The sequence below is a fragment of the Arachis hypogaea genome, chromosome 16 (genome assembly GCF_003086295.3).
Source record: "Arachis hypogaea cultivar Tifrunner chromosome 16, arahy.Tifrunner.gnm2.J5K5, whole genome shotgun sequence".
Lineage (NCBI taxonomy): Eukaryota > Viridiplantae > Streptophyta > Magnoliopsida > Fabales > Fabaceae > Arachis > Arachis hypogaea.
In genome coordinates this window covers 1,804,820-1,829,449 of record NC_092051.1, presented here as the reverse complement: position 1 = coordinate 1,829,449, position 24,630 = coordinate 1,804,820, and the positions used below count along the sequence as shown (strand labels likewise).

The following is a 24,630-nucleotide window of genomic DNA, read 5'->3' as shown; positions in this document are numbered from 1 at the left end:
AGCGGTGACTGACCACCACTACATACACCGCTTTTCTTTCTCCAAGATTAAATAAAAAATGAGAAGAAGCGGTGGAATGTTTAGTTTGAGAACATTTGTGTTAGCGCCTTTTTCTTTTTTGTAGCTAACCTCAATGGTTGGACTTGGACTTTCTCTTCCACTTGCCCCTGTTTCCTCGTTAGTTGTGCTAATGATTCACTTCACTGCCATTGCTATTGCTTCTAATTTAGTACTCCTACCCCCTTTACCAACATTTTCTCATATATCCTTGTGCCTCCAATTTGGTGCTTCTTAAATTTGCCTGCCTTATCAACGGCTATTAATGTTTAGTTTGGGACTCAGACTGCACATAAATCAAGGTACAATTAGTATTAATTATTTTGTGGCACGTAGGTAGAGGGCATTGCTCACGCTGGCCCTTGTGCAGGGATGGTGCTTCCAGTAAAAGACCTGGATCTCAAGTGTTATCAACATTGCAAAAGTAAAGCAGGCGCCCCCTTTTCCTTTTCACTTTTCAGTGCTAAGCCATAAATGATCAAACCAATTACTTCCCCAACGATACACACTTGGACTTTTCAAATATAAATTTCTAACCTCAAACCAAAGTCCTTTCTCTTTTGTTCTAAAGAGTAAACGGACTACGAGTAATTTCTTAAAGCGAGGAAGTCAGGTACAGTTGATTTTACGTAAAGTTGATAATTGAAAACTATTAGATAATTTGATTGATTTGACTAAAATTTCGTCTAACAATTTTTAACTATTAACTTTACATGAAGTCAACTGCACTTGAATTTTCACCGTTTTTGAATTTGAATACTCTTTGTTTGAAACAAAGCATTGAAATATTAGAGCCAAGTCAATGATATTTTTTGATGCCATGTTGTGTTGTCAATTAGAACAAAAGTTTTGAAATAAGTGATTTTAAAGGCATGAGTTTAAGTCGTAAAAAAAAATCGAATACAATAATTAAGTTAGACAACGGATAATATATTACATACATTTTTGGTGCAGTTTATTTTTGGATTTTGTATTAATGTAAGATGTTTGTATACTTAATTAAACTAATAAAGCAACCTTTAACAACATTATATTAAATTTAAGAAGCAACAGTATATGTTCTGCTCATATTCAGCAATATTTTGAAGTTCATTATAATACCGTGTTACGTTATGTCCTATGATCGAAAACCATAATAGTAAATTGCTCAAATTGAGACAATTTGCTAGCAATATGAATTAATTAAGTTGAGGTTATTTCTTAATTAGTAAATTGGCTCAACTTTATCCAATTATACATAGATAAAACCAAGTTTACGAGTAAAAAACAAAATATCAAAACAAGCAAAATGTAATTTTACCACGTCCCAAAATCATTTTAAAACTTTGTAAGTTTAGGTAGAGAATAAATTCATAACTGGAAATTGGATGACATCACTGGTTGAAAACAATATTATATTTCGAAACTAATGCAGGAGTAGTACATGTATATAGTATAGAATAATAATTTTGGTGTTTTATATTTATGGTATAGGCGTTGGCATGATCCGTTTGGCATTTAGGAGAGAAGTGAAGGGCAAAAGTATAATTTAACATACCTAACAGAAAGTGGTCTCCGCTTGTTGGTGTTTAAAGAAGAGAAAAGCGGGAGTCCGACTTAGAAACCTTTCTTCCTTCGCTTTTGTGTCTTTAGACAATGGAAATGGAAGCTTGAGTGAGAGGGAGGAAGCTTCTTCATACTTGAGTGACATAAACATGACGAGAGGAATGGCACGTGACCACCACGATCTCGAGAAACAGATTCAGAAGCAGATGGGTTGCATGGCCGGCTTCCTTCATATCTTCGACCGCCACCACATGCTCGCCGGAAAACGCATCTACTCCGCCAAAACACTCCCTCCCGTATAAACTCTCCTAAACAAACCTCTTTCACTCTAATGCTACGTCGTTTTAACAAACTTGTATTCATTTTGCAGGGAAGCGACACGTCACCGGAGCCGGAAAACAACAACGCTGTGTCTGACGTGGAATCGACACACGCACCGTCCACCCCGGAGCGCGTGACGCAACCTCCCACGCCGGAAGCTACAACTCCGCGACCGAAGACTCCCGTTCCCCTTCCCGCATTCGAAGTCAAGGAAGGCACGCGGTCTCCATGGAAGTTTTCCAGGGAGGCTCCGAGGCTTTCGTTGGATAGCAGAGCCGTCGTTGACGCAAAAGGAGCGCTTCACCCGAGGCAGATCCGAACCAGCAGCAGCAACAACAACACGCCACAATCTCCTGCTGCTGACGTGGACAAGCAGCGCCGATCCACCAGCGTCATTGCAAGGCTCATGGGATTGGACGAGCCTTCCCAAGACTCGGATCCTGAACCGGAGCTGAAATCCGAGCTCCGAAGATCAGCTTCGGAGTCTAGGCTTCCTAGAGATCTGAACCTGAACCAGTATCAGTACCAGTACCGTTTCTTCGACCCTAACGGTTTTCAGCTAAAGCAGTTAAGCTCTCGTGACAGTGCATCGTCCGGTAATAATGCTGATAATTTTCTTGATACCAATGCATTTTTAAAACGCAATGGCAGATTCTCAGATCCAAAAGCTTTCACCGTACGGAACGCCAAGGCAGAGCCAACCAGAGCTAATATCAGTATCAGAAACAGGGGAGCCGTACAGAGGAAGAGCTTCTACGATTCCGCTGACATTTTCCCTGATACCAAACAACACAGTGCATCTATCTACGGCGAGTTCGATCGGAGGGTGAAGATGCGAGGCATCGATGAGCCTTCAAAAGATCTAGACACGCTCAAGCAAATCCTTGAGGCTGTGCAACTCAAAGGTCTCCTCCATTCCCGCAACTACGAGTCTACGATTAACAACCACCGGAACCTTGTATTGGAAGGGAACGACTCTCCTATAGTCTTGATGAAACCAGAGAGGCCTTACGGTTCAGTCTTGTACCGAACGGGTAGGCTCAGGAATGATTCTCCTCCGCCTTCCAGCTTCGGGTACAGTCCCCGGGCTCGTCGAAACAATGAGATATTACTTAGCCCGAGGCGCCAAACTGATAATGGCAACATGAGGGATGTGTCTCAGGCCAGGGCCAGAAGCCTGTGCTCTGCGACGCGCGGTGAGAGCGAAATGAGGAGCCCGAACCGGATGCGGAAGGTGAGTGGTGACTCCGGTGGTATTAACAGAAGAGTTGCTCCGGTTAGAGTTAGCTCGAGGATTGTAGCACCTGAGCAGCACGTGACGAGCCGATCGCCCAGAATGAGAAGAGGGACTTTCCAAAAGGAACATAAAGCGGCGATGGGAGCGGCAGAGGATGCATATTCCACCGTCTCAGAGAGCAGTTTCAGCACTTGCTCACAGACTGATACAGAGGTATGCAAAATTAACGCTTATTTTGATGTTTAAAGCTTATTATTGTCAACTTATCATACTTATATTAATCCAATCGAGAAATTCCTATAAGAAGAATCGTAGATTTGAATAACAAGAATCAATTGAAATCAGAATCTATGATTATTATTTAATTTAGCTGGATATTTCGGATGATTGCTAAAGTATTTTAAAAAAATATTATTTAGTTTAAAAATATAAAAATAAATCATTTTTAAATATTTAATATTAATCTTGAAAGATAATTTTGAGAAATTCGATATCAAATTAAACGACACCAAAGAATTTGCCAAACTTCGTTGTTTGTTTTACATAGTTTTGGTAGTGCATAAACTATAAAGAGATGATGATGATGATGTGTTTATGATGCAGAGGTTGAAAATCGAGGAGAACAGGGAAGGGAGGAGTCTACTGGAGAGGTGCGACAAGCTGCTGAACAGCATAGCGGAGATAACGGCATCAGGGCAAGGAGAGTCGCAACAACCGAGTCCGGTATCGGTTCTGGACTCGTCGTTTTACAAGGAGTCGTCGTCGTGTTCGCCATCCCCGGTGATGAAACGGTGCATTGATTACAAAGGTGAGTGAACATAGACGTATTATTATAGCAGTACACACATAAGTCGTTATCAGGTTCATCATTACTTCACTTTAGTAGCGTTAGGGTTGTGTGTGCTCATAGTCAGAGGAAAGAGTTAATATGGTGGTGGTGACGTTTTGGGGGTAAGGCATGTCTTGGCCTTTTTAAGCACAAAACTGTTTTTTTCCTTTCCTTCACTAGTCACAACTCCAACCTACCCGACCTCCACAACCAAGGACAGTTGATGTTTTGTCCTCTCTGGCTTCAATCCCATCTATCTACCCCCTCTAGCCTCTATTCTACCCTAAACCCTACTCGCCAATTGGGACTAGTCCTAGTGGTTCCCAATTAGAATTCAAAGTTATCCTTCGTGGACCAATGACTTGATACTTGGGACACCTACGTGGTTGGTTCATTGACTACGTCTAAAGTGCAATTGTACAATCACGTGGGAGTGGGAGTGGCAGTGATGCCCATCCAGCCATCCTCGCTATTGCTGTCCTCACTCCTCATCATGCCCCTTTCCAACTTTTAATACCAAACTCCCAAATTCAATTTAATTCAATTCAATTAATAAAGATAAAGAATAACTGTCTACATACTGTACCAACTACCAAGTAAAAAAGTTTGAGTCACTGTGGGTGACGTGTGGTTGACAGTTGTCAGTGTCAGGATGGAATATACACACAGTGTCCGTATCTTTGTGTGTGTTACTTTTGTTAATTTGCTTACGTTTTTTCCAGAGTAATGTTATAATGAATATAACTGAATTACAGAGCAAGCAGGGGATTCAGAAGATGAAATGTGGAATGAGTCAAGCGAGGACACCGATTTCCTATACGTTTCGGAGATACTGCGTGCTTGCAACCACTTGCCGGAGGACAGCGACGTCTTCCTTCTGCTGGAGAAGCAGCAGTACCTAAAGGGGAACGACACCTCCAAGGCCTCCACGCTTCGGAGACGTTTGATCTTCGACACAGTTCGCGAAATCCTCCACCGAAACCGCCGCCTTCCGCCCTGGAAAGAGGCCTCCTGGGCTGAGAATACGGCACTGTTGCGGCGGATTTGGACGGAATTTCGGAGGATCCGAGGGAGGGAGGAGGAGGAGGAGGTGTCTGAGGAGCTGTTCGAGGTGATATGCGGTGTGCTTAGAAAGGACGTGGCGGAGGAAGGGGTGGACGAATGGGGAGAGCGCCATGTGGAGATGGGAGATGTGGTGTTAGACATGGAGCGCCTCGTGTTCAAGGACCTCATTTGTGAAACCATTAGAGAGCTTGCGTGGTTGAGGAAACCTCAATTTAACAAAAGCATATCAGTCTCTGCGTACCGCAGGAAGTTGTTGTTTTGATTGAAATTAAGAACACTAATGAATCAAGTGAATGGATTTTGAGGGCAAACAAAAGAGAAGAGAGAAGAAAGCAGCAAAGTGAGCAATAACACAATACACACAAAGAAAGTAGAACAAAAAAGAAAAAAGAAAAGAAAAGAAAGAGAAGAAGATCGCTTTGTTTAAATTTTGGCGCGCTTGCTTCTTTTGTTTTGGTTGTTTGCTTGCTTTGCTTTACGTTTACCCTCCTTTTAGGTAAAGGTGGCTTTGCTCCTTTTGCTCCTTATTGGCTGCATTAGGAATTTCACACCTGAAATCTAGGCAAATCTAAACAATGGTGACCTTTTGTTAATTTTGTGAAAAAATGAAATGTCTTCTAATGATTGTTACGTGTGGTGTCGTGAATCCTAACAAACAAAAAAAAGGGTACTAGAAGGATGGAAATGTCAAATTGCAAAGCGTAAAATTTCAAACTTGATGTCTCAGGACACCAGAAAGAAGGCTTATTTAATCATGTTTCTCCAAACTGATGAGATCACATGAACAACATGCTATATCCATACTAAAATTGAGTTATTGAATTAATTACTTGTATATAACATATATTATTGCATATAAAATAATATTATATACCTATAATTTTTTATTTCTGGGATAGATAATAATAATGAATAGTGAATAAAGGGAAATGAATTTCTCAAAAAGTTTTAATTATTTTGTATAAAAATACTATTTGAGTATTTACAGTAATATTTTGGTCCTTAACATTTCCGGTGAATCCTATTTTATTTTTATTTCAAAAGGCTAGAGACTAAAATAAGATTCACTCAAAACATTAGGGGCCAAAATAGTATTTTATCCTACTATTTATACATTAAAATTATTCACTAAAATTAATTGTTATATATTTATGTATAAATATGTATAATTTAATTTATTTTTAATATATTTTTTATATTTTAGTGTATATTTTATACTGATAATTGATTTTAATAGTTAATTTTAGTATACACCTAATATAGTTATATTTTGTAAAGTGTAGTTTTTGACCTATTTTTTTATCCCATTTAAAAAATAAAAAATAAAAAATCACACTTTACAAAATAATTCAAACAAAAACATAACAATATATAAATATATTGAAGGACGCCTAAATTTTGAAGGACGTGCGGTTTTGTGCTTTCATAATTCATATATATTGAAGTTTTGGCGCTTGGTTAAGTTACTTTGATCATTTAAATTAACCTCAGAAAAGAATGACGTCATAAATATGGTTGTATTACTATTATGAATTGAAAAACATGGCATTAATTTCTGAATAAACGAGATAACAAATTAAAAATAGTATGTAGAAGCAGAAAACTAGGAGCTTATACAAATACCAAAGATTGTGGTTTTCCCCTCAATATGTGGCAATTGGAACGAGTACAACTAGAATGCAGCCCTTGTGGACTTTAAGAAGCAGAATCATTTGATTGCTTGCTTGTAAGTAAAAATGTAAAATACTGTCTGTCTTATTAGGGATAGATGCAAATTATTAATAGGTCTTATTAAACGAATGATTGGTGTGATTATGGCACTGTCAGATTTGCTTCATGTATATCAAAAATCGTGAATCTAAATGGAGCAACAGTAGCAATACACGATGAATTGAAAAACATGTTGGCTCCAAGGGCATCACGCGTGGATATGGAGCTATTGACTGGAGAGACATTAGACCCTACTCTCCTCTCCTTGCTAACTGACTCTACTCTGCTACGATGCATGTTACACAATTAACATAATCTCATTCTATCCAATCATTGCTACAGAGTTTTGAATGACAATGACTAATATATATCATAATCATACCAACCACTTTTTTACCAACAGATATATGATTGCATTTGGAGAAAATTAGAAAATGTTTATCTATTTATTTATGTTAACCTAACGTCACCCTTAAGGTTTATATACAACTTCAAGGAACAAATTGTGCATATTTTTATGGTGTATGGAATTGCTGGATGATTACATTAACTAATTGATCTATCAAACTTCTTTTTTGTTGGTTCTGAATTTAGGAAGAGAACAAGCACTTGATGCAGGTCCAACATTTCAGTGTGCAATATCCTTCACCATTTCTCTTCTATCCTCAAAACAATTATAGTGGGGGTGATTAGGCTGGTAATGAGTAGGGTAGGGTAGGGCTACCCGCGAGTTGAGAATCTCTCAACCCTAACTCTACTCGCATCCTAAAATTCTAAACCCTACCCTATCTTACCCGCAGAAATATCAATTTTTTTTAAATAAATATAAAATTCAATCATTTTGAATTTTATACATATTAATAACATAAAAAATAAAAAACTAATGCTCTAAATTACTAAATTAACTAACTAGTTTAGTGGTTGTTCACTTATTGTAAGTCATTACATAAGAAAAGTTATGGGTTCAACTCTTACTTCCTTTATTATATACCTAATTTTTATAAAATATGTGTTATATATGAGGTGCGGGTAGGGTAAGATACACCCTAAACCCGTACCCTACCCTACCCGCAACCCGTACCGTATCCTATCCGCAGGCATACTCGGACCGTACCCTACCCGAACGGGTTGGACCGGATTGAGTACCCGAGGGTAGGGTATGAATTGCCAGCCCTAGAGGTGATGGGAATTGGGATGTATATATTTTTTAGATTTTTATTTGAGAGGGTAAAATGTTATCTCTCATATTTGAATGTTTTTTCTCTTATATTTTTTGTTAATCATATTTATAAAATAAATTATGAGAAATTATACTTTAATTTACCATTTAAAGTGAAATTCAAAATTTAGAAGATTCAAATAATTTGAAATTATACTACTTTTTGAAGAAAACGCTCTCTCTTTGCTGGGGCTATGATAGTACCAGGCTTTGCCAGCCTTTTCCTTCTTCCTGGTGAGCCTTTTCTCTAATGCTTTCTTTAGTGGCCCGTTTGGGCCCATATCCCTTTACTTTCATGGACCCTTGTACCCATTATGTAGGCCCATCCAAGTCCAACAACAGAACTTCCCTATAAATTGCTGTCATTCCCTTGATTCCTCAACTACGTCCTCATGAGGTAACTTTCCCTTGATTATCTTGGGGTTATTTATGTTCCTTGATATTTGTGACTAAAAATCAATTAAATATATCATAACTTTAAAAAAGTGGATTTTTTTTATATTCTTTTTAATTATATTGATGTTCCGAGTATTTTTGAGCTTCTGACTTTAGAAAGAAATGGAAACTCGCCAACTTATTAATTTTTGGGCTTCTAAATATCATTTTAGTGAGGTTGGATCTAATTATACGGTGAAAACTCAGATGCAGCGTGATGTTGATCACTGAGAGCGGTTAGATGATTTGACTAAATTTTCATCTAACGACTCTCAACTATCAATTTCACATGAAGTCGACTGCATCTGAATTTTCGCCATTGAATATAGCGAATCCATGATATATGTTTAGAAAAGAAGGAAACTAGGTAGAGATTGTAAGGAAATGAAGGGCTTATTTGTTATCTAGAAAGGGAAGAACGTAAGAAAATGCATGTGTATTAAGAGCAAAAGACCTATGAGTGAAATGGCAGAGGTAGAGGAAGTGAGGCACATGCTCCTTCTCAATCAGACAATCACTCGCATGTTTTCATTGCCCACTTTACGCACAAGCTTTGTCTACTTCTCGGTTTTTGCGGGTCCTTATCAATATCATGAATCATAACTTTCTCAATGTTATTGCTTTTGTAGTTTGAAGTTGTAGATGATTATCAAGATGAAATGTCACCATGTGATTCTTTTTTAGCGTAATTTGTGGAAATGGGAATTTTTCTCAGAAATGAATGGCCAAAATTGTACGAAGGAACCTATAATAATATGGGTATATGACAATAATTTGTGACAGATAAAGGGATATTCTTAGGGGGGTGGTAGGGTTAGTACAAATCTTATCTACTTGGGAGAGAGGCCAAGGTTGTATGTAATAAGTAACTTTCTTTGACATTTTATATGCTGTTTTTATTTCAATTAATTAATAAAAAAATCCTATAAATACAAAATATCCGTCATTATATATATTTGTATATATTTATACATATTATTTTATGTGTTTTTTAAATAAAATAATAATTAAAGTTTTTTTATATCAACACAATCAAACTTTTTTATAATACCAAATACATATTTTTATAAGGCGATTGATTTTGATGACTGATTCTTTTATCCACTTAATATATTTGCAACTAAATTGCTTGATAAATACAATTTGAAACTCCTGACAGGTCAAAGGCTAATCCGTCGCAAATTCGAATTCCCGACACTTGTTTAGGTAAACGAGTGAGCTGATTACTCGACCAACCCGGTTTGATAATTCTCACTCTACCATATTGTTACATGAAATATGACAATAATGGAAAAAGAAAAAACATACTCGAACCGAATCCCTTTTTTCTTTTGCCTGGCCAACCCCTCTTGTTGTTTCTTTTGATAGTGGGCTACTTAGAGCCCAAAAGTTCAACATTTGAAGCCCAATAACCCTCTCCAACAGCTATGGGTGCAATGATACTAACATGAATATACGAGAGCCCATAAGAATTCTGCGGTTAAGCATATGAATATAAGTCTACTAGGCAGCTCAAAAATTACAAAAAAGGGAAGCTTTTTGTTTTTTTCTTTTTTAAAGAATGTAAACCGAACTTATTTTCAATTGGCTCAGGTATGATCACATATATATATATTTTTTTATTAAAGATATGAGGCTCGAACCCACAACCTCTTAATTGAGTATAGAAAGACTATGTCATTTGAGCTATTATTCATTGGCTGATCACATATATTGACTACATGCATTATTAAATGTTAATCCATGATTGCAAATATAAGTCCTATTTTTGTATCATTAGAAGACTCAGGTGCCTCAGCCCCCCACTTTCTTCATTAGCTCCGAAGTACATCCACATGCCTAGTTTTGCATATTAGACGGTTAAATACATTATATATGCTAATTACGTCACTCTGATGCAAGACATGATTATTCATCAGGGTGCAATGGATAATAATTAGGTTTATTATGGTGGTCACAAATTACGGCTAAAATTTTTATATATGAATAATTTGAATATGAAATACAAAAATATTTGATCATTTTAGTGTTCTACACAGTTGTAGTAATAGTACAAAATGTTATTGATGTTGTGTAATAATTTTTTTTTTTTAATTATGAAAGAACAAAACGTTATTGACGTTTTGTAATAAAAAATATTATTTTAATTAAAAAACACAAAACGTCAATGACGTTTTGTAAATGACCATAGTAGTGTTTAACACACAATTTGGTTCATCATGAAGGATTTCACCCATACTAATACAATATTTAAAAGAAAAAATTCACAAATTACACATGATTAAGTAGAATGGTATTTTTAATATTTATATTTAAATAATTTAATAAGCAAATAATTTATAGCTATGATAGAAATGTTCATATAATTAATAGAGAAAATAAGAGATCTCTCATCTTTTATTTCGCAGATATTTTTGTCCTTGATCATTTAAAAATATTTTTAAATTTTTCACCTCTTTAAAAGTTGGACAAATTAGTCTCTCCCTACAAATACTTTCATCGGACCCAAGTTTTAAGGAGAGACTAATCTGTACAATTTTTAAGAAGGTAAGAAATTTAAAAATATTTTTAAATAGTTAAAGACTAAAATGTTAGTAGAATAAAAAATCAAAAATCTATTTCTTCTTTTCTCTAATTAATATACTATATTTGTGTGTTACATACAAAAAAAATGTGTAAAAATTTATATGTAATTATTTTTTATATAAAGATAATAATTAAGAATTATTAATTTAATATATTTTATTAAATTATTATCAAATAATTTTTAATTATTAATTTTATATGAATACAATTCCATATGATTCTTTACTCAAAATTTAATTATAATCTGAAAAATCGTGACTAATAAATATTGATCACAAGTTCACAACTATAAAACCGTTGACTTTTTGTTTAGCTAGTGGCTTCCTATCATATAAGTATATAACTTCTAGTTACACATGAAAAGAATTAGTTAAAAACATTTATATAGTATGCATTAAATATATAGAAGAAGTTTCCTATTAATAAGTTTACATAGATGTGAAAATGACATTATTGAAGGTAGTAATTAAAATGATGGAAATCAACTTGGAAATGATTGGTTTAGAGTGCGGTAGAGCACTTTAATCAACGTGGGAGACATTATTCTTGCTCCATCCTTGCTCTCCTTAAACCCTACAACAAATCTTCATCAGTCAAACCACTTCTCTCCCCAAAATGCATACAAGCTATATATTTGGTTTTCCTATTTTTGAGAAAGAAAAAAGGAAAAAGAAAAAGAAAGAAAAAAAAGTATATATAGTTAAATATATGGATGTTTTAAATAAGAGTAAATACTCCATCCGGCCTCTGACAATTATCTTGAAAGGACAACGAGGCCCCCAAGAAAAAAAAACACTCAATCTGGTCTCTGATAATTTTTTTTGGGACTGATTAGCTCATGTGCAAAAAAAAAATAACATTAATTTCTTTTTGGCACAGGGACCTCGTTGTCCTTTCGAAATAATTGTCAGCGGCCGGGTTGGGTCTTTTTTTTTTGTCAAGAGCCGGATTGGAGTTTTTTTTTTTTCGGAGGCCTCGTTGTCTTTCGAGGTAATTGTCAGGGCTGATTTGAGTTTTTCTCTTTAAATAATATATGCTTACAAATGGAAGCACTTCTCTATATTTATACATACCCTCTGCACTAACTGAGGCAGTTATCCGTTTCATGCTTTTTCTTTGCCTTGCCTGCATGATATAGAAACATTCCGTATTATCACCGGTAATGTTAGGTAGACAAAAAAAACAGACAGAACTTGTCTTATTTAGTATTAATTAATTGTCGCAACAATTAATGAATGATAAATAAGACAAGTTATGACTTTTTGGTTGATTTTTTTTTGTTACCAAACATTTCCGATTATTAATTAGTTACATTCCATTCTTTGTATGTAAAATAGTTATTATGTTTTCACTTCTGCCATTATGTGAAGTTTCAAGAATAATAATTAGTACATAGTTTATAGCAGGGTTGCTTTAGTGCTGGATCATCAATTAATGGTGGAGGATCCTGCCCAAATATCATTTCACAACTCATGTCATCAAAATCTGCAAACCAAAATGTAAATATATAAAATCATAAGAAAGGGCTACTATTATTTATATGTGCTAACACTGTGATTTCCATGATACTCAACTTAATATATGCTATTATTAGTAATTTTCTTTGTATGAAAAAAGCATCCACTATGGAGTATTTCATGTATGTTTCTAATTCTCTCATCAAGTCTCAACTGATTTTCGATGGGTCTAGCTAGCTATTTACAATTTTGCACCCAATAAAATGGTATATGCATGCATATGGTGGGGTCCTCCAATGAAATGATGAAGAGATTCATGAATTCCCACAATTTAGTGGAGGATTAATTGCAGACAGAAAATAATCTTTTAAATAAGAAAGAATCTTTCTGTTGTTTTTGCCTTTTGTTGGGCTTATTAAAATATAAAAAAATGCTATTTATCTTTTAAAATTTAATTTTTTGTTCGTCTTTTTAAGAATTTATTATTATTTAATTAATTTAAATATCCACTTTTACGTATTAATTGTTCAACAAATTAAAAAAATTATTTATTTTTATTTTTTCTCTAAAAATTAAATAAAGACAATATTTAAAAGATGTCTAATTGCATTATAAAATAAAATTATCTTAGATTTTTTTTCAACACTATTCACCTTTTTTATTACTATTTACATTTAAATTTGGGAGTCAAATAAATACATTTTTAACAAGAAAATAAAATATTATATAGATAATATGTACACTTATATGGTTGTATGCGAGCCGGATCAATATTAAAATACATGTATGTGTCAAGGTTGTTGTGATAAACACAAAGGATATGGATGTCCATGCAAGTGACTCAGTTTTCATATTACCAATAGAGAATGAAATTAATATGGGTTGAAAATATTCCTCCAATATGCTTATAAATAGGAGGTTAACCTCCGTTGTTAATACACACACAATAATAAACAAATACTCTCTCTTTATGTTGCAATCAAATACTCTTCTCTTTATATTTCTTCTACAATTCTTTCTCTTCTTTTATTTTATTAGTATTCTAAATTCTCTTTTCTATTACTCTTTACATATAATATTAATAGCAATATTAATTATCTTTATTATATTGAGATAGTAACAATAAACATATGCAATTCTCTCTCTCTTTATTTTTAATATTTTTTTCTATCTTTGTATATATATACACATTACAACATATATTATTATTATATATATATAAATTATTATTGAGCTAATTATTTTAATACTAGAGTCTTCTATTTATACATCTTTATATATATCTTTTATTTTACAACACGTTGTCAGCACGAGACTCTGATCAAATTCCTAGAAAGACTCAGGTAACAAATTTTCATTATGTCGAAACTCTCTCATCTTGAATTCAATGCTCTTGATATATCTGGAAACAATTATTTATCATGGATACTAGATGCTGAAATCCATCTTGATTCAATGGATCTTGGAGATACCATTAAGGCTGAAAATAATGCATCCCAGAAGGATAAAGCTAAAGCCATGATTTTCCTTCGTCGTCATCTTGACGAAGGATTGAAAAATGAATATCTTACATTAAAAGATCCTGCAGATCTTTGGAAAGACCTTGAAGAAAGGTATAATCATCAGAAAACGGTGATACTTCCTCAAGCCCGATATAAATGGACGCATTTGCGTTTACAAGATTTTAAATCTATAAATGAATATAATTCTGCAATGTTTCGAATCACCTCACGAATGAAATTGTGTGGGGAAAAAATAACTGATCATGATATGTTGGAGAAAACTTTCTCAACCTTCCATGCCTCGAATGTGCTCCTGCAGCAGCAGTATCGAGAGAAAGGGTTTAAAAAATATTCTGAGTTAATTTCTTGCCTTCTTGTTGTTGAACGCAACAATGAGTTGTTATTGAAAAATCATGAAGCGCACCCAGCTGGCGCTGCCCCATTTCCTGAAGTAAATGTGGCAAATTACCCCAGAAGAGGTAAATGGCAAGGTTTTAATAATAAGAAAAATTATGGAAAGAAAAAGAATTATGTTCAAAAGAGAGGATCTCACCAGAAGTGGGATAAAGAAAGGAATATCGGGCAGAATAAATCAACCGAGGAGAAGTGTTTCCGCTGTGGTGGAAAGGGCCATTGGTCACGTACCTGTCGTACCCCAAGGCACCTAGTCGATCTTTACCAGGCATCTTTGAAAAAGAACGACAAAGGAAAGGAAACAAATTTTGTTTCAAATGATGCTGAGAACTCCACCACTCATTATGATGTATCTGATTTCTTTGAGGATCCTGAAGGAAATATTGGTCATTTGATCAATGATGAAATAGTTTAATATGTGGGATTGTGAAGTATATATGTAAATAAATAATGTAAAGAACTTATTGTTAAGTTTTATTTTCTATGTATTTAAGTTTCAAATGTGATGTACATAAATAATGAAATATTAATGTTTATGAATTTTAAAATTATTAAATGTGTCAAATTTTAAAATAAAATTTTAGTATATGACATTATTTTATGTACAGTATTTCTTAGAAAAATAATTCTGATCAAGTATTCAATTTATCTGTGCATACTACTCATTTTATTATTATTTGTTTTTGAAGAGAATGGCAAGGATATGTAATGAAGATGTATGCCTTGCGGATAGTGCAAGTTCACACACTATTCTCAAAAGTGATATATATTTTACCCATCTTGTGCCAAAAGAGGAATATGTTAATACTATTATTGGCTCAGGCAATGTGATAGAAGGCTCCGGAAGAGCTATAATTTTGTTTTCTGGAGGAACAAAATTTATAATAAATAATGCACTATTATCTACCAAGTCTCTGAGGAACTTGTTGAGTTTCAAAGATATTCGCCGAAATGGATATCATATTGAGACTATGAATGAGGAAAATCATGAGTACTTATGTATCACAACTCATGATTCAAATAAGAAAGTTATATTAGAAAAGTTACCCTCACTTTCATCTGGGTTGTATTATACTAAGATTAGTGCAATTGAATCACATGCCACTGTAAACCAGAAGTTTACTAGCCCAAATGAATTCATAACTTGGCACGACTGTTTGGGTCATCCGGGAACAACCATGATGAGAAGAATTATTGAAAACTCTCATGGACATTCACTAAAGGACCAGAAGATTCTTAAAACTAGTGAATTTTGTTGTGCTGCATGTTCTCAAGGGAAGTTAATTTTAAGGCCATCACCATTAAAGATTGGATTTGAGTCCCCTGAATTCCTAGAAAGGATTCAAGGTGATATATGTGGACCTATTCATCCACCATGTGGATCTTTTAGATATTTTATGGTCCTGATAGACGCATCTTCGAGATGGTCACATGTGTGCTTATTATCTTCTCGCAACCTGGCGTTTGCGAGATTACTAGCTCAAATTATTCGATTAAAAGCACAATTTTTAGAAAATCCAATCAAAGCAATTCGTCTTGATAATGCTGGTGAATTTACTTCCCAAGCTTTTGATGCTTATTGTATGGCTAATGGAATAAGTGTTGAACATCCAGTGGCTTATGTTCACACACAAAATGGGTTAGCAGAATCACTTATTAAACGCCTCCAATTGATTGCTAGACCTTTGCTTATGAGAACAAATCTCCCAACCTCGGTTTGGGGGCATGCTATTTTACATGCCGCAGCACTCATTCGTTTGAGGCCAACGAGTTACCATCAATTCTCTCCTATGCAATTAGCTTTTGGCCAGCAGCCAAATGTTTCCCATTTAAGAATATTTGGGTGTGCGATATATGTTCCCATTGCACCACCTAATCGCACCAAAATGGGATCCCAAAGAAAATTGGGGATATATGTTGGATATGATTCTCCCTCTATAGTGAGGTATCTTGAGATACAAACTAGTGATGTGTTTAAAGCCCGGTTTGCAGATTGTCATTTTGATGAATCAAAATTTCCAACATTAGGGGAAGAGAATAAGCTTCCTGAAAAGGAGCTTAACTGAAATGCATCATCATTGATGCATTTAGATCCTCGATCAGGGCAATGTGAACTGGAAGTTCAAAAGATTATACATTTGCAAAGAATAGCAAATGAATTGCCTGATGCATTTTCTGATACAAAGAGGATAACCAAATCTTATATACCAGCGGAAAATGCCCCAATTCGAATTGATGTCCCAGTAGGACAAGTAGCCACTGAAGCAAATTCATGCCAGAAGCATGGCAGGGCGGAAAATGTCCCAATTCGAATTGATGTCCCAGTATGACAAATAGCCACGGAAGCAAATACACGCCAGAAGCGTGGCAGGCCTGTCGGTTCCAAAGATAAAAATCCTCGAAAGAGAAAAGAGGTAAATACGATTCCTGTTGAAAAAGACATAGTAAAGACACCGGTAGTTGTCCAAAATTATGATATAACGCCAGAAGACGTTCAGGTACCTGAAAATTGTGAAAATGACGAGATCTCGATAAATTATGTCTTTACAGGAGAGAAATGGGACCGAAATAAGACAATTGTCAATGAAATATTTGCATATAATGTGGCATTAGATATCATACATGAAAGTAAGAATCTTGAGCCAAGATCAGTCGAAGAATGTCGACAAAGGAATAATTGGCCAAAATGGAAAGAAGCCATGAAGGCTGAATTAGACTCACTTGCAAAACGTGAAGTCTTTGGACATGTAGTCCATACACCTGAAGATATAAAACCTGTTGAATATAAATGGGTATTTGTGAGAAAACGAAATGAGAAAAATGAAGTTGTGCGCTATAAAGCCCGACTTGTGGCACAAGGTTTCTCACAAAGGCCTGGTATAGATTATGAAGAAATGTATTCCCCTGTAGTGGATGCGATAACATTGCGCTATTTGGTCAGTTTATCTGCATATCATAAACTGCATATGCATTTAATAGATGTGGTAACGGCCTACTTATACGGCTCATTAGATCGGGATATCTATATGAAAGTCCCTGAAGGACTAAAGATATCTAAACCATCTAGTGAATATTCGCAAGGGTTATACTCAGTCAAATTGCAAAGATCTTTATATGGTCTAAAGCAATCTGGACGAATGTGGTATAATCGTCTTACTGAGTATCTGGCCAAAAACGGATTCAAGAATGATGATATATGCCCGTGTGTTTTCATAAAGAAAACTGCTTCTGGATTCATTATAATTGCTGTGTACGTTGATGATTTAAATATCATTGGGACTCCTGAAGAGATTCCAACAATTATAAAAACTCTAAAAGAAGAGTTTGAGATGAAAGATCTTGGAAAGACTAAGTTTTGTCTCAGCCTGCAAATCGAGCATATAAAAGGTGGGATCTTTATTCATCAAACAACATACACAGCAAGGATCTTGAAAAGATTTTATATGGATAAGTCACATCCATTAAGTACACCAATGATCATAAGATCTTTGGATGTGAAAAAGGATCAATTCCGTCTTAAAGAAGAAAATGAAGATATCCTTGGTCCTGAAGTACCATATCTTAGTGCCATTGGAGCGCTAATGTATCTTGCTAATAATACGTGACCTGACATATCATTTGCTGTGAATTTACTAGCAAGATATAGTTCCTCTCTAACCAGAAGACATTGGAGTGGAATCAAACAAATCTTTCGATATCTCCATGGGACGGTTGATATGGGATTGTTTTATCTCTATGGATCCAAATCACAACTAGTTGGCTATGCAGATGCTGGATACCTGTCTGATCCACATAAATGGAGATCTCAAACAGGATACCTGTTTACATATGGTGGAACAGCAATATCATGGAGGTCCACGAAACAGACGATTGCTGCAACATCCTCTAATCATGCCGAAATACTGGCGATTCATGAAGCTAGTCGCGAGTGTTTTTGGCTGAGGAGTCTGATCCAATATATTCTGTCATCATGTGGACTGATTGATCATAAGATAGCTCCAACTATCCTGTTTGAAGATAATACAGCATGCATTGCTCAACTTAAAGGCGGCTACATCAAAGGTGATAGAACAAAGCATATTTCTCCCAAATTCTTCTTCACTCATGATCTTCAAAATCAAGGGACAATTGATATCCAACAGATCCGCTCAAGTGATAATCTGGCAGATTTATTTACAAAGTCGCTCCCAAAATCCTCCTTTGAAAGATTGGTACATGAGATTGGGATGCGCCGATTTCGAGACATCAACTGATGTCGACAAGAGGGGGAGATTGTACTCTTTTTCCCTTGGTCAGGTTTTTTTCCCATTGGATTTTTCTTGACAAGGTTTTTAATGAGGCAGTCCCTATCACTAAAGGATATTGTACTCTTTTTCCTTCACTAAGGTTTTTTTCCCACTGGGTTTTTCTTTAGTAAGGTTTTAACGAGGTAATAATCCTGAATGGTCATCCAAGGGGGAGTGTTGTGATAAACACAAAGGATATGGATGCCCATGCAAGTGACTCAGTTTTCATATTACCAATAGAGAATGAAATTAATATGGGTTGAAAACATTCCTCTCATATGCTTATAAATAGGAGGTTAACCTCCGTTGTTAATACACACACAATAATAAACAAATACTCTCTCTTTATGTTGCAATCAAATACTCTTCTCTTTATATTTCTTCTACAATTCTTTCTCTTCTTTTATTTTATTAGTATTCTAAATTCTCTTTTCTATTACTCTTTACATATAATATTAATAGCAATATCAATTATCTTTATTATATTGAGATAGTAACAATAAACATATGCAATTCTCTCTCTCTTTATTTTTAATACTTCTTTCTATCTTTGTATATATATACACATTACAACATATAATATTATTATATATATAAATTATTATTGAGCTAATTATTTTAATACTAGAATCTTTTATTTATATATCTTTATATATATCTTTTATTTTACAACAAAGGTGATATATATTATATATATGATCTAATTTAATGTGTGTTGACTATCATCTAGTCTCTGCATTAATGAGGATATATACTTACTAGGGACCATGGTAACTGGCATACCCATAGAGTCCTTTATAAACGATTGAGTTGGAATTTTACAGAGATTAGTACACATTCCTACAAAATTCATCTCTTCTAAAAACCTGCACATACATACATATATAGTTAAATAATGATATACAGTTAAACAAATTAATTCACAAAATTTTAATTAGTTATTTCAGTAAAATAATTATGAGAATGATGAATATATATATAGTAACTAATCATGATTTTAATTAGGGGTTCATATGACTCGGCCTGGTTCGAAGGCCTGGTCTGGTCCTGAATATTTTAGGGATTAATTTGGCGTGATTTCATCGGATTTAGAATTGGGTAAGGGTCTCAAAAATAGACCCGGTCATTATTTCGGGTCGGGTCTGTGCCATAGCTCGGGTTACCCAAAGTCGGCCCGGTGGCCCGGTCATCATACACAATTAATATTTTGTGTTATTAGTAATGGATCATGACTATTCTTATGTGGAATTTAAGTATTGTAAACTTTAATATTTTGTGTTATTAGTCATTATAAGACTATAAGTTAACGTTTTATATTTAGAATGCATAAGACTTTAGACTAATGCATAATATTGTGTTATTTGTATTGATTTAAATATTTGGTATTATTAAACAATATTAATATTGATTGTGGTTATACTTTAATATTGATTGTGGTTATGCTTTAATTTTGAAGAAATGTTGATTCTTGTTATATTTTTTTAACTGAATTTTACCATGTTAAATAATGATTGGAATCTTAGAAATTTGGATATTTTCACATGCTAACTTACAAGAAGGTATCAACGTAATATAATGTTAACGGCCCGGTTTTCATCCAGTTTTCACCCGGTATAATTGTGGCCCGAAAATGTATTGGTTTTATCGGGTTTAGGACCGAATTCGATCTAATAAATAAACCCGATATATATTCCGAACCGGACCTGAATCAAACCCGACTTCACCCGGCCATGTGCACCCCTAATTTTAATATTGAAAAGAACTTAATTAATGTGGTTATCATAAGTCATAACAATCACGATAGGAAATGAGAAATAGAGAATGGGACATGTGGGAAGACCATACTTGCAATCATAGATTAATGTGTCTTAGGTTGGTGAATTAGAGACCATTACCATGCATCTTTTTATTTGTTTATATATTTTTTGTGTTAATTAAAATATAAAAAAGAAAACTAACCTGCATTTTTTGAAGTAAACCACGTTTTTTTCCTTTCTTCCGTTGACCTCCGATTCTCTAACCTTCTCATGGTGAAAATAATGATAATAATGATAATCATTTCATATTCAATTTCTTAATATCATAACCTGAAAAGTAAAAAGATGCCTCCATATCCATGGGTCAAATAGATTATCAAAGAGTGCTATACATTGTGAGGAGTTAAAATATTATTCTTTTTGGTCTAAAAAAAGTGTTGAATATGCAAGATGGATTAATTTGGAATATGTTAAATAATCATGTAGATGCATGGTTAAAGAACATATATATAGGCAATAACATTAAAGAACATGATTATTTGTAATTTGTAAATTTTGAAGATTGATAAGATTGCCAACATACCGGATGGAACATACAACTTGATCAATCTTATGTTGAGATTTTCCTCTATCATCATTGCCTATATATATGCATGTTATTAAGACATTTGCTATTTTTGTAAGTTTTTTACTTTTTTTTTTTATAGAATTTTAATGTAAGAGGCAAAAATTAGAGAGAAAATCGTTAAAGTTTCTCATAATATATTAGAGAAAGTCTAGAGGGCCAGCAACTTTTTAAAAAGTTGGCAATCATTTAACCATCAAAAGAAAATTGAATGATCTCATATCATTAGATTTAATCTCACACCATTAAAAACACTATTGATGGCCAATTAATAATTACAAAACATAAAAGTTGCTGGCCCTAGCATTCTTCAATATATTATTTGTATGAGTTTAATTCATAATACATAGAAGAGTATTATAGATTTATCTGTATATTTTGAAAAATTATAAACTTTAATACTTAATTATACTATTATTATTATTATTATTATTATTATTATTATTATTATTATTATTATTATCTAAACTTATTTAATTTTGTTTATTTTTATCTAGACATTTTTTTATCTGGTCTTAAATTCATATTTTTCTTAAAATACATAAAAAATATTAAAAGATTTGTTAATGCTAAACAAAAAATTTAATATACTTATTTTTGTGTGTACACGTATTATTTTTTTCTAAACTTTTCTGGTTATATTATTTTTCAAACTGCAAAGTTGGGTAACAATTTCCATTTTTTTCACTATTGGAACTATTTCCTATAATGATGTATTCTGTGTCTAGAGTCTATTTAAGGCATTAAGTGGATTCCATTAATTAGGTCACTAAACTCATGAGTCATGGTGAAGATGCAGGGTAATCGTACATTCCATTTCCAGTGAAAGGCATAGTTCAACTGCATCTCTTTTTCTGGGAGCTAGCAACCTTTGAAAAATGCAGCATCCAATATGAACTTGTAAATTGTAATAACAACCTATATACTAGTATAAGGCTATGTTAGGGTCTTAAAACTAATATATCTTTTCTTTGAGTGTAACATACAGATATAATTAAGAGTAAATGTCCTTTCCGATCTTTAACCATTTGTCCGATAGATTTTTCACCTTCTAAGAAATCTAAACATCCAAATCGGTCCCTATCTACTTTGAGTAAATGGTCTTTTCAGTCCCTAACCAGAGACTGAAACGTACATATATCAAAGTAGATAGGGATCGATTTAGGTGTTTAGATTTCTTAGAGGGTGAAAAGTCTATCAGACAAATGGTTAAGAATTAAAAAGGACATTTACTCTATAATTAATTAATATTGTTCGAGTTAGAAGTTATGGATATGGAATAAAAGAGTAACTCTCATATAAATTACCTGAGAGGGGCCAATTAACCAGGCAAAGAACAAGGTGGTAAAAGCTGCAAATACTTGTCTTGTGAATTTCGATGGTGGTAACATTTTCGTCTGCCATTAGTCATAATAATAACAACAAACAATAATTACATAGAATTTATGAATATACATAAAAATGCTGGTTTCTAAACTTTCTCGAGATAAGTATTATTAGCAAGGAAGTACTGACGAATGAAAATATGAAGTTTGGTAAGGTTGTGTGAAGAGCTTGAATGACAAGCTGTCGTTGCTGAATGGGATCGAATTTCTGGGAAGCCACCGTAGCTGCCTCTACGAGGCTCTCATACCCGCTCTTACTGTTCCTTAATCCTGCATGTTTGTATGCCAAGATTATTGAATTATTCAATGAAGCTGTATGCATGTAATTAAGAATGTTACCTGTGGCATCTTGAACACATTTTGAAAGATGGTTTATGGCTAAGCGATCAAACCAATTATCTTTGTGGATCAAACTACTAGATTCATCTGAAGAGGAACGATGATGCCTTGTGTGCATCGCTACTATAACATCTGGTTTACGTTTCATCATCAAGTGTGCTTTTGATGAACACCGTATACGTAGTAGTGTGTTGTTGTATGGAAAAAACTTTGCTTCCATCGTTTAATTTGTGATGATCACCGATGATGAGTGATAATTACTTAATTTGTTATATGTTTCAGTTCCGTTTGTATTTATATATATATCAAACAAATGAAGATTAATTAGGTATGTATTAACAAGATTTACTAATATCCTACCACATAATAATACAGAGTAATTTATTTATGGATATCAAAATAAAAAAACACTTATTTATTGAATTTTTTTATATTAATTTAATAATATCCAAACAAACACTTATATCAAATTGAAATTAGATATAAACTTTTTTAGTTTTGTTTTTTGCAGAAATTAACTATGCGTCTGAATTTCTTAACCGCTTCACTTCATGTTTGGCAATGTTTTTATCCTCTAAACACATGAATGATTTCTATCTTCAATCAACGTTTATAAAAAACTATAAATTTTAGCTTTTTTATTCACTTTGTCATGTTGGACTGAGATTTATGTTTTATCTACCAATTATGTCTTTCATTGTTCATATATTTATTGTTTTTGTATAATATTTTTTTTAATACTCTTTTATGCATATTATTATTTTTTATAAAACTTCTATTATCTGTTGTTTATGAGTTCTTTTACTGTTATTGTTATTTCTTTTTTGTATAGAATATTTTTTTATTATAATTCTATTAATCCTATTAAAATACTAAAGAGTACTGAGAGTACTAAAAAAATATTAAAATTTATTTAAATATCTAAAATAAAATTATAAGATAACATAAAATAATTATTTAAATTCATGTCATTTTCTGTAATTTTTTATCTAAAAGTGATTTTGAATAATGTAATCCAAACAATATTTAATTTATTATAATATATTTTAAATAAAAATTACTAAATATAAACTACTTTAATACTAACTCACTTTTGATAAAAATCAATTTTATAGAAACCTCCATTTGCGAACGTTAATCCAAACACACACTCAATTAGGGGTGGCAATATGTATTCTACCCGCGGTATCCAACCCGACCCACCGATCGGGTAGGGTTGCCAACCCGATCCGCAGCGGATAGGGTAGGGGTGCCGGTAGGGTTCTCATGCGGGTCGGGTAGAGTGCTGGTTGAGCCTCAATTTTACGCGACCAACCTGCACTCTATATATGTTTATATTATATACTTATACAACAATATGTTTTAAGTGGATGTTGAATCAAAAACCTCTCACTAAATGCAAAAAATCCTTAACCACTAAAAGAAAATCATTAATTGATAATTTAATATTTTTTTACATAAAAATCAATTCTATTTTAAATTATCATCAAGTTATATAATAATGTTGTATATTTTTTGTAACCCGCGTGTAGGATCGGGTACCCACGGGTTAAGAGCGAGTAGGATTAAGGTTGGGATATTCTCAACTCGCGGGTAGGGTTAGGGTTGGATCCAAACCCTACTCTACCCTATCCATTGCCACCCCTACACTCAATCTACCACCAAGTGCTATCTCAACTTGGTAAGGAGAACTAAATCTTAGTTCAACAAAACCAAATTACACAGAAATATTTTTTGATTTTTTTTTATGCATCTCTCTTCTCTATTCTCTCACAGCTTTTTCAACTCGCGTTCATAAATCTTTTTCTCAAATATAGAGAGATGACATTAGATAAGCATAGCAAAAAAAATCTAAAATGAA

The 24,630-nt window shown here is 33.6% G+C and overlaps 2 protein-coding genes across 3 annotated transcripts; one reads left to right on the top strand and one right to left on the bottom strand.

Annotated features, from left to right (window-relative positions):
- Nucleotides 1–136: 136 nt before the first annotated feature.
- LOC112756316 (uncharacterized) lies at nucleotides 137–5,684 on the top strand. 2 transcript variants are annotated; one of them, XM_025804849.2, is made up of 7 exons: nucleotides 137–359; nucleotides 428–670; nucleotides 1,531–1,898; nucleotides 1,973–2,490; nucleotides 2,575–3,373; nucleotides 3,764–3,968; nucleotides 4,745–5,684. In XM_025804849.2, the coding sequence occupies exons 3-7, from the start codon at nucleotides 1,752–1,754 to the stop codon at nucleotides 5,314–5,316; spliced, it is 2,241 nt and encodes a 746-aa protein (XP_025660634.1). In that variant the 5' UTR covers nucleotides 137–359; nucleotides 428–670; nucleotides 1,531–1,751; the 3' UTR covers nucleotides 5,317–5,684. The 2 variants fall into 2 exon arrangements, with proteins under 2 accessions (XP_025660634.1, XP_025660633.1); XM_025804848.2 differs by having other exon boundaries at nucleotides 1,973–3,373.
- A 6,401-nt stretch (nucleotides 5,685–12,085) lies between these two features.
- Nucleotides 12,086–22,989, bottom strand: LOC112754504 (beta-carotene isomerase D27, chloroplastic-like). The gene is made up of 7 exons (XM_025802161.3): nucleotides 22,770–22,989; nucleotides 22,561–22,700; nucleotides 22,353–22,442; nucleotides 20,623–20,684; nucleotides 19,423–19,529; nucleotides 12,397–12,489; nucleotides 12,086–12,129 (listed from the first exon to the last, which is right to left on the bottom strand). Exons 1-7 carry the CDS (start codon nucleotides 22,987–22,989, stop codon nucleotides 12,086–12,088), a joined length of 756 nt encoding a protein of 251 aa, XP_025657946.1.
- Nucleotides 22,990–24,630: the final 1,641 nt, after the last annotated feature.